This window comes from Buteo buteo, chromosome 5 (genome assembly GCF_964188355.1).
Source record: "Buteo buteo chromosome 5, bButBut1.hap1.1, whole genome shotgun sequence".
Classification (NCBI taxonomy): domain Eukaryota; kingdom Metazoa; phylum Chordata; class Aves; order Accipitriformes; family Accipitridae; genus Buteo; species Buteo buteo.
Genome location: NC_134175.1, coordinates 29,943,087 through 29,953,911, shown reverse-complemented (window position 1 = coordinate 29,953,911; position 10,825 = coordinate 29,943,087). Strand labels below are relative to the sequence as shown.

The 10,825-nt window shown below is 57.6% G+C and overlaps 1 protein-coding gene across 1 annotated transcript; it reads left to right on the top strand.

Moving 5' to 3' along the window:
* Window positions 1-5,129: 5,129 nt before the first annotated feature.
* SP9 (Sp9 transcription factor) lies at window positions 5,130-6,464 on the top strand. Its single transcript, XM_075029304.1, has one exon. The coding sequence runs from the start codon at window positions 5,142-5,144 to the stop codon at window positions 6,462-6,464; it is 1,323 nt and encodes a 440-aa protein (XP_074885405.1). The 5' UTR covers window positions 5,130-5,141.
* The last annotated feature ends 4,361 nt before the right edge of the window (window positions 6,465-10,825 follow it).

Sequence of the window (10,825 nt, the reverse complement as noted above, 5' to 3'; positions counted from 1 at the left end):
GGTCGCCCGCCCTGTTGCTCCTGAGCGGTGTCACCTTCAAGCCGGGGGACGCGGGGAAAGCCCAGCCTGGCGCTGCACCTCGGGGCGCGGCGTGCGGGGGCAGGAGGAGCGGGGAGCGCGTTAGGGAACGAACCCCGCGTGGAAGCTCAGGCAGAAATTGCTGGAGAGTGCCATAATTTCCACTTAATTTCCATCATCTGTTTGATCCCCGTGCTCATTCCCTTTTTATTAACTATAAAAGATTTCCTTCTAATCAAAAGCTGCACTTCATCTTTACCCACAAATGAAAAACTCCACAGCAGAAAGAATTCAGTGGACTCAACAGGCACCGAGGTCTGTATTTTAACACTCTCTCTCTCTCCATCCTTCCCCCTTTCAATACCGACTCTTTGGGCAGAATAGTGGGGAAGCCTTTTCTTAACTCAAGTTATTAATTTATCACCAGGTCCCCCTCTGCGTTGCTCTGATAATCAATGGTGGTTTCCAGATCACGTAAATGAAAAGTGTAATTGAGAGAGAGGGGGGAGGGGGGCTCGCACGGAAGTCCTGTTGCTAAAAAAAAAAAATAAATTAAAAAAAATTAAAAAAAATCTGGCAGGACGCAATTATTTATCTCGGCGATGAGCAGTTTGCCTGTTTCCTGCCCAGGTCCCTTCTGCTTGGCAGAAAATGAGGCTGCTTCTCTTGAACTTGGAAGGCTTTGCCCCTTTCCCACCCGCAACATCCATGCGTAAAACTCCGTGTCCCTCCTAGGATTCGGGGGAAATTGTACAGCAACCTTACATTTAACTGCTGTTAAATCGATTTATTTGGAAAATATTTGGCAGGTCTTTCCCAGAGCTCTGTTTGAACAGAAGAGCCATTTCATCTGACGCTCTTGAATATGAACCCAGGAGCCTCCCAATCAGCTTTAATGAACGAATTGTTTCCCAGCTTTACCTCCTAAGGACAGCAACTTTAGTAGTTGCACAGATCAAAAGACACGCGTAAAGGGAAGATGGGAAACAATATTGTTCAAAGGAAGTGAACTGTTGCATTTAATTAGGCTATTCTTCTTTATTAGTATTCATACCGAGAATTTTTTTTTTCTTTAAGATTTATGTTGATTTAACCGTAATGTATTTATGATGTAAATATATTCCGAGATGAAAACGTCACGGATCAATTGTAAAGGACCCGGATACATAATTTTAAAAAATCAGTTTCAGTTTATATGAGGTTCTCACCCCACTTTCGCTTCTTAGTCAGATTTGTTTATGCAGAATCGACATTTAATAGTGCTAATTGCACTCCAGTTAAATTGCCCTGATTGCAGAAAGGGAAGCAATTTTCGTGCTCTCTGTCTGGGTTTGGAAGAAATTGTTTTATATTCACCTCTTTATAAAGAAGTGGAGATAAGGCACCGAGCCTTTGCACAAATTGCACTTATGGGCTGACTGGCAGCATTCAGGCGCTATAATAGAGCATTATTTGGCCGTTTTGAATAATGTAAAGCGTTTGCTGAAAGCTATTCTCCTGAAAATTGCTTTAACTTTTAAAAGGGTGATGATTCACTCCAAACCAGGCCTTTGTTACATTGTCATTATCCCCCCAAATGTTTTAACAGTCAGCTCAACACTTTAGCATAACACATTGATCTTTGTTTAAAAACTCGATTTTTTGGAGTACGGAAAAATCTGTCAGAAAATACTTGACCCCCTCAAGATTTTAGCAGCGTTCCCCCTTCCGCCGCCATTCGCTCAGCGTCTCCGCCGCCTGCCTCGCTCCTGCGGATTTTAGTTACTTTTCCGATTACAAAGGGGGCGAGGAGATAGATGTGAGGCAGGCAGAGCCACCCGGCTGCCTTCAGGCACAACACAAACCTCACTTTGCTGTGGGAGCGCAAGCGGGCAGCGGATGCCTTTACTCGCTGATGCAGAGGCAGCATTTTTAAACGTCACGCTCTCGAGCTGCCTTCCAGCCTTATTTTATTTATGACTTTCCCCAAGGAGAGGGGAAAGACCCTCTCCCCCCCCCCGCCCCCCCCCGCCCCCGCCGCCCCGGGGTTGGCCAGAAGCGCCTCGCTGCCACTTGACGACCACCTCGGCAGGCTCCTGGGAAGGAGCGGGTTCCCCCCGGAGGAAGGAAGGAGGGAAGGAAGGAAGGAAGCAGGGAAGGAAGGAAGGAAGGAAGGAAGGAGGGAAGGAAGGAAGGAAGGAAGGAGTCACCTGTTGGGCGATTGCTCCCGGGTGCCCCTGTCGGACTCCTCGCCTCGCCCGCGGGGGTTACGCCGCTCCCCCCCCGCCACCGCCTTTCAATCGCCTCCACCCGTCGAGAGCTACAGCCCCCCCGGGTAAAGCCGCCGCTTATGATCTGCGCCAGGCAGACCCTTCGGAGAAACAGGGTTTGCAGCGCACTCCCCGGACCCCAGCGCTGGCTGCGAGTCAATGTGGAAAGAATTAAGCGCAGAACAGTATTTCCTTCCTACTGCCCCGACTCTGTGTAATACGCGGCGACAAAAAGGCGAGCGCCCTTTGAAAATAGCCTTAGACGTTTAAATAAAAGACAATCTCCAGGGACATCCTTTCCTAGCGTGGCAGGCGTCCTGCAGATTGCATAACACAATGTGCAACAAAACGCAATGCCCGCCTGATTTAAGGACGGGAACAAAATATAGCAGAACAAGTAAAGAAAAGCGAAATCCTCTCAAATTCGCGGTTTCTCCATCTTGCTCCTCAGCGCTGCCTATTTTGCATCTGCTAGGAGGTTTTACACCGGATGGCTGAGGCGGCACCGAGGAGAAGGAAATACTGACTCAAAAGCAGAGCAGGCACCCGGCGTTGCTTGAACGCACTCGTATTTTCTGGTTCAGAACTGTACCCAGCTGCACTGGGGACGGCAGAAGCGGAGGGAAAAGCTCCTCTTCCCAGCCTCACAGAGACGATGGCAATGATGAAAAGTTGCACGCCCACTGATCTTCCGCGGACACAGCGCGGGCAAGTTCTAGCCAATTACTTATGAAGCCTCCGATAATTACAAATCAAAGGGACTAGCTTGCAAGACACTGAGGAGCCGAGGCTTGGACTTACATTTCCCACATGCAGAGAGCAGGTAAAGTCTCTGTCGCTCACTGGGGCGCGTGGAGTGTGCACAGCGCAGAGGCCACAGGCAAGTGCTGGGGAGGCTTATTCCAGCAGCGCCCTAGCCCTGCTAGGAGGGAGCAAGCCTTCTGCCATTAGCAAGCACTGTTTTCCACGGGGGTACGCGAGGCTTGAAAAACGGGCTGCAGGCTGCGGATTTGACTTTCAGAGTATTTTGCCGGGGACTGCTCTGCGAAATAAAATCCTCTCTCTTAGGCGACAGGGTGCCACACGCCCCTCGTCCCCCCTCCCGCCCCGGTACCAGAGCAAGGGCATGCCTGTCGGTTCCCTGCCTTTGGGGGTTTGGGCGCTTTGCGTAACTCAAAAGCCTCCTCCGTTCCTTTCGCAGCGAAAGTAAGACAGAAACACGTTGTGCCCGGGATCGCGTCAAGTATTTAGCAAAGCAAAACCAAAAAATGAGCGTGTTCTCGTAAAACGTCATTAGGCGCTGTCAGGCTATTTGTATCCGGCACGGCAGAGCTGCCCGAGGGCCTGTGAAGGAAGCCGAGGGCCTGTTGAATGGAAGCAGTGCAGGTATGGTTTACTGGACGCGAGGATCGCAGGTGACCGAGCGAGCAGCGGGGGAATCTAAAGCCTCCCGCACAGTTTGCAGGCGGCGGCGGAGCGGCGTCAGGCGCGACCCCGGCCCTCCGCCGGCGCTGACCCCCGCTCTCGACTCCTGCCCTCTGCGGCTCTCCCCGCTTCCCCCGCGGCCAGCCGGTGCCGGGGCGGCGTCACCCCGGCCGCACGACTCCCGGCGTCTGCCGGCGGGAGTCACAACCCGGCGGGCGGGCGGGCGGCCGGGGGCGGGGGGGGGGGGGGGGGTCGCAGTTAATTGCAGCGCCATCGCCGCAGTCCGGAGCGGGGAGTTTTCTCCCCGCGCGCTGACTGACTGGCACGCGCCCCGAGCCCCGGCGCCGGCACCTCCGCGCAGCCTGATTGGCTGCCGGCCCGCTCCGGCCCGCTCCGCCCGCGCCCTCATTGGGCGAGCGCCGCCGCCAGCGGTACTTCAAAGCGGGCGCTGCCCGCACTTAGGCAGAGTTTAGCCCCGCCGCGCCGGAGTGTCCTTAGTGCCGCCGGGCAGCGCGGGGCGCACACCGAGCGCCGTCCCCCTCCGCCCCACCGCCCAGCCCAGGGACGTGCTATGGCTACGTCTATCCTCGGGGTAAGTCGGCACCGCGCCCTTCCTCGCGGCTTCTCGGCGGCGGCTTCGCCGCCCTCTGGGGGAAAAAAAAAAAAACCAACCCAACAAAACAACAACAACAAAAAAAAAAAAACCCACAAAAAAACTGTTGCTGCCGCCGCGTTGCGGCTGCCCCGGGCGCAGATCGCCCTGACCCGCGGGCGAGAGGTAACCCCGGCCCGCCTCGGGGGATTTCGCTGCGGGTTCCCCATCGGGTCCTTCGCCAAGAGTTTGGGCTGGAAACTCGCTTGGCCGGAGAGCGGAGAGCTTGTGCTTTCTTTTGTTTTCTGATTTTTTTTTTTCTTTAATTTTTTTTTTTTTAAACTCGCAGTGCTGCGGTAAATTTCCAAAGATTTTTGCTAGCTCGGCTTTGCGAGTGGCGCCGGTCGGAGGCTCCGCACCCCGTTTGCCTTCCTGCCATCTCGCTTTTCCGCCGCTCCTGCACGGTGGCTCGAGGACACGCCGCATTTCGTTCCCACGGGATTTTTGGTTTAACGGCGGTAGGTTCGAGCGGCCCGGCGCTGCGCGGGGCTCCCCGAGCCGAGCCACCCTCTCGGAACACGCGTGTCGCTCGTCCCCGCCGGGATCCGCTTCCGACGTGAACCCCTCGGGCGCCGAGACCGGCCCCCGGCGGAAAACGAGCTGTGCCGAGCGGGGCAGGGCCGGAGCCTTCCTCCGACATCAGCGAAAACTTTTCCGCGGTGCCGCTCGCCGCGCCGCGGTTCCACCCGCGCCGCCGCGTCCCCGCGGGAGCCCGGCGAGGCGGCAGGGGTGAGGCTGACGGGCCGGCTTTGTCTCTCCCGCAGGAAGAGCCGAGGTTTGGAACGACTCCCCTGGCCATGCTGGCCGCCACCTGCAACAAGATCGGCAACACCAGCCCCCTGACCACCCTGCCCGAGTCGAGCGCCTTCGCCAAAGGGGGCTTCCACCCCTGGAAACGCTCCACCTCCAGCTGCAACCTGGGCTCCAGCCTCTCGGGCTTCACGGTGGCCACGAGCCGGGGCTCCAGCGGACTGGCCAGCGGCACGGGCACCGCCAACAGCGCCTTCTGCCTGGCCTCCACCTCGCCCACCTCGTCGGCCTTCAGCAGCGACTACGGCGGCCTCTTCTCCAACTCGGCGGCGGCGGCGGCGGGCGTGTCCCCGCAGGAGCCCGGCGGGCAGTCGGCCTTCATCTCCAAAGTGCACAGCTCGGCGGCCGAGAGCCTCTACCCGCGGGTGGGCATGGCGCACCCCTACGAGTCCTGGTACAAGTCGGGCTTCCACTCCACGCTCTCGGCGGGCGAGGTGGCCAACGGGGCGGCCTCCTCCTGGTGGGACGTGCACACCAACCCGGGCTCCTGGCTGGAGGTGCAGAACCCGGCGGGGGGGCTGCAGAGCTCGCTGCACTCGGGCGCCCCCCAGGCCTCGCTGCACTCCCAGCTGGGCACCTACAACCCCGACTTCAGCTCCCTCACCCACTCCGCCTTCAGCTCCACCGGCCTGGGCTCCACGGCCGCCTCGCACCTGCTCTCCACCAGCCAGCACCTGCTCACCCAGGAGGGCTTCAAGCCCGTGCTGCCCTCCTACACGGACTCCAGCGCGGCGGTGGCGGCGGCCAGCGCCATGATCTCGGGCGCCGCCGCCGCCGCCGGGGGCGGCTCGGCCCGCTCCGCCCGCCGCTACTCGGGCCGCGCCACCTGCGACTGCCCCAACTGCCAGGAGGCCGAGCGGCTGGGGCCGGCGGGGGCCAGCCTGCGGCGCAAGGGGCTGCACAGCTGCCACATCCCCGGCTGCGGCAAGGTGTACGGCAAGACCTCGCACCTGAAGGCGCACCTGCGCTGGCACACGGGCGAGCGGCCCTTCGTCTGCAACTGGCTCTTCTGCGGCAAGCGCTTCACCCGCTCCGACGAGCTGCAGCGGCACCTGCGGACTCACACGGGCGAGAAGCGCTTCGCCTGCCCCGTCTGCAACAAGCGCTTCATGCGCAGCGACCACCTGAGCAAACACATCAAAACGCACAACGGGGGCGGCGGCGGCAAAAAGGGCAGCGACAGCGACACGGACGCCAGCAACCTGGAGACGCCGCGCTCCGAGTCCCCCGACCTCATCCTGCACGAGGGGGTGGGCGCCGCCGCCCGCGGACCGGGCAAGGAACCTACCGCGGGGCCCGGCGACTCCTAGGGGCAGCGCCGCCCGGCCCCGCGCCGCCGGGGAGCCCCCGGGAGCCGCCCGGACTCTGCCCCGCGCCGGCCGGGGGGACGCGAGCCGCCCCGCCGCGGACGGCGCCCGGGGGCGGGCGGGCGGGCGGCGGGGCCGGAGAGGCGCGGGCCCCGACCCGCGCCGTCCCGTCCCTGTCCCGTCCCGCCCGGCCGGCCGGTAGGTACCGAGTGACACTTTCTTCCGTTTCCTTCTTCTCCTCTCCTCCTGTGGGAAGGAAGGCGTCCTAAGAGAGGCTTAAGGTGAGACGTCACGCTGCAAGTCCGAGACGGTTCCTCTGTATCTCATAAACATCTGTACAAATAGGGTTCAAAAAAGAAAAAAAAAAAAAAAAAACCAGATCGTGTTCGCTTATTTTTCTTGTAAATGTTGATCCGATAGGGGGGTTGGGGATTTTTTTTTTTTAATTGGTGAATTCCTGAAATTCAGGGATGTTTTGGGGGTTGGTTTGGTTACTTTTTTTTTATTTTAAATTTCTGATGCACTTTGTGGAAGTCAGTATATATGTAAAAGATATTTAAAATGTTGAGTTAACATTTCACTCAAACACACGTAAGTTAAGGTCTCTTAAAGAAATTAAATGCGTTTATCTGTATGGAAAAAAATCTTGACATATTTTCATTTTGGTATTATTAAAGGACTCTGAACAACGTACTCGCGGGTTTGTTCTTCTTCGTGCCCCCTCCTTCCCCCTGCCCAGCCCTCGCAGGGGTCAGGTTTTTAGTGGGAGCCTTCGCCGCCCCCCCCCCGCCCCCCCCCCCGTCCTCCTTACAGGCACCGTGATTAAAAATACAGCGGGCATTGATGGCCGGGAGGGGAAGGAACCGGCCCCCGAGCCAGGCACGCTGAAGCGCTCTGGTCGCTCTTTTCAAGCCGCTTTAGTTTTGGTTTATTTAAAAAAAAAAAAAAAAACAAAACAAAAAAAACCCAAACAAACCAAACCAACAAATTTAAACCGAGTCCGAGCCCCGCTACGCCAGCCGGGTACCACGCCGAGCCCTAAGCGCCTTTAGCGAAACCGGCCCTAAACCTGCGTGAAAGCGAACTGTGCTGAGGAACTATTTATTTAATTTAAAAAGCCTTTAGCGCCACAAGGCTGCCTAGGTTGGGAGGTGATCTCGGGGGAATAAATCGCTAGAGTCAATACTCCGGAAAAGACATTTCATGCCTAAATGAAAATCTTGTTAAATGTTATTAATTTTGACTTAGAGCACACAGCAGCCCCCTGTGCCTTGTATTCCCTTATTAGGGATTCATGTCTTATCAAATATCTAATTAATCTCCTAGACATCATTTGTTCTGGCCAACTTTATCTCAGCTGGTCCACGGGGAAAACTCCGAATATTCTCGGTGACAAAGCTCCCTTGAAGATCCTTTTAATTGTCCAAATTAACTGCACCAAATTTGCATGTCAAACGGTAAAGGGCAACCTGAGATAAAATGTAAACGTTTTAAAAGCCCCAAACTAAGCACTTGATTTGATAACTAGGCTTTTTAATGTTATGGAAGACAACTGCTCCTTTCCTTTTCAAAGACAGTTGATCTATGCAAATACTGAATTGGAAATGCTTATGTCCCCATGCAGTCAAATGGTCCTTGCATGTTATTTGAATATCAGTGGCTCTGCTATTGAAAAGGTTCAAGGATGCTCTCTGACTTCTTTGTGATTACTCAGTGCAGCGTCTTATTCCGAAGAAAAAAAACTCAGGAATAATTAAAGGCTGGGCTAAGGCCTGGGAACACATTTGGGACAGGAATCTCATTTAGACAGGCTCTTTCAAAATAAGGCACAGTTAAATTGACCAGAAGGCAATTATTGAAATGAAAATTATTTTCACTCCCTTTGTCTCCTGACCACCAACCTAACAGCCACAGTATTTTTTTAAAGGCAAATTGTTAAATGAGATAATTGTGTTATTAAAAAAAAGGGGGGGGGGGAAGGAAAAAAAGTTAATTTAGTCTGCCTGGAGGAATACAAATATTTTAATCCTCCATAAAACAGGGAATGTAAATAACATCGGGAAACGGATTCTGCTGTCGGCCACCAACTGGAATGAAGACGTTGCGTTAAAGAAAATACATCTGCCGTGAATACTAATAACCGCGTCCCACCTCCTCCGCGCCGCTGTCGCACAAAAGCGACCGGGCAGCGCCGACACCGCCTCTGCCCCGGGGCGGCGGCGGCGGGAAGCCCGGCGGGCCCTTCCGCGGACGCGGGGGGGAAAGGAAACCTCCCGGGAGATGCACCTCGCGTCCGGCTGCCGAGAGCACCCTCCCCGAGAGCCGCTGCGGAATTTTGCTGGCCGAAAGCATCCCGGCGAGGTCCCTTGTCTCCCGCCCCCGCCCCGCCGGCGGCTGGGTGCCGGCAGGTTTCCCGGCGGGCAGGGGAGGGCAGGGGAGGGAAGGGACGGGACGGGACGGGAAGGGATGGGAGGGGAGGGGAGGGGACGGAGGACGAGGGGAGCGGGCGAGGGGGGACGTGCTCGGGCAGAGGTAAAATAAACAGCGGGCTGGGCGGCGGGACGCGGCTCCCCTCCCTGCCGGGTAGTGTTGGGGTTGCGCAGGAATGCACCCGCGCGGGGTGCTGGGCAGAAGTCAGCTTTGTTTTCGATTTATAATAAAACACATCAAAGGGAAACCATCCAGGTCCAGTTTCTGGCAGGCCGGGGTTACAGTTCTCAGCTCAATGATCAAGGACCTCTTTGCATTGCCTTTGCCCCTTCGGGTCAGAAAACGTCCATCACTTCCAGACTCCCCAGAAACGACGAAGGGAGCAGCTCTGGGCCGCAGAGCCGGTTCGTTTAATCAGGAAAATAGAAAGCATGTCACCTTTTTAAAAATAAATGACACCATTCTTTCGTACGTGTTGGCGATAATTACATGGTCTGGGGAACTTTTACACAAAGAAAAACTAAAGGACAGGCGGTGCGAGAACCGAAAAATAAATCTGATTTCACTCTTTGAATCCGTAGTTCAGCGGCACCTCTTTAGGGCGAAGACGCCAACCCAGGAGCAGGAAAGCAGCGGGCAAGAGAGAGATGCTCTCCCGTGCTCCGGCGGGCAGGGAGGCGGAGGGGAGAGCCGGGCTCCCCGCCGCCTCGGCCCCGCTCGCCCCGGGCTCGCCCGTGAGCCGAGCTCCCCTTGGCAGCTCGCTGGAGCGATCGCTTCCCCTTCCCACACCTCGCGGGCCGCAGCTTCGCGCCGGCTCCTCGAGCCCCCTAAAAGGCGGCTAAGGACCAGCCGGCGACAGCACCCGCCAACCCACGGGAAAAGGTAAAATGCCAGCAGAAATTATTCGGTAAATGCCATTCGATCGCCGGGGCCCCGGTTCGCAGGAAGCGTGTCCCCTGCCCCCCGCCGGGAATTACAGCCCCAACGGCTCGTTTTACACTTAAAAGGCAACATTAATGGTTTCGTCCTAATGAGATAATAGATAAACACCCGATCCGGTGCCCGGACAGTTTCTTAATTGCGTCTTTCAATTCAAATGGAAACTTCATCTGCGGGAGCTGTAATTTATTTGCAGCCATTATCTGTTCGCCAAGATCCTCTCCCACCCTTCCAAAACGCAGATGAGGGGAATCTCACGGAAAGCCCGCCCCTTTGGGTAATTGGTGCACTAAGTGTTTATTTTAAGTCGGAATAATTTAGCCTCAAATTTCCTCAAGGAATAACATTCTTAACACATTAAAAAAAAAAAAAAAAAAAGCCCGAACCCGGGGATTTGCGATCGCGCCTGGCGGTGCCCCGGGCCGGGGCCGCACGGCGGCTCCCGGGCGCCACCTAGAGGCGCGTGCCGCCCCGCGCTCCCGCGGCCGGCCGGCGGCGGGCTCGGGGGCGCGGCCGGAGCCCGCCGCGGGGGGGGCGGCGCTGCGCGGGCCGGGCCGGGCCGGGCCGGGCCGGGCCGGGGCGAGAAGCTCGGCGGCGGGAGGCGAGGGGGGGCGGCGGGCGCCCGGGGACTTCTGCGGGAGACGGGAGGGGCGCGCGCGCACCCACCTGAGGGGAGACGGCGGCGCGGCCGGCTCGCCTCTGCGGCTCCTCCGGGGCCGTCCCCTGAGGGAGGGAGGGAGGGAGGGGGCGGGCGGGCGAGCCCTTAGCAAGTAATGCCGGCGCCCCGCCGGGGGTGGGTCACTGCTCCCCGCCCAGCCCGCGGCTCTGTGGGCCGGCCCCGCACCTGCGGCCGTCCGGGGGGGGGCCGGGCGCGGCTCCCAGCGGCGGGCACCCGGCGGCGGGCACCGGGCGAGGCACCGCCGCCGCCTTCGCGCCGCTGTTTTAACACAAACCGGCGGCAGTGCCTATTTCCGAGATGTGCTAATTGCTACTTG

What these genes read in the sequence shown, in the direction of transcription:
- SP9 (XM_075029304.1), top strand. Translation starts at nt 5,142, where the DNA reads ATGCTGGCCGCCACCTGCAACAAGATCGGCAACACCAGCCCCCTGACC.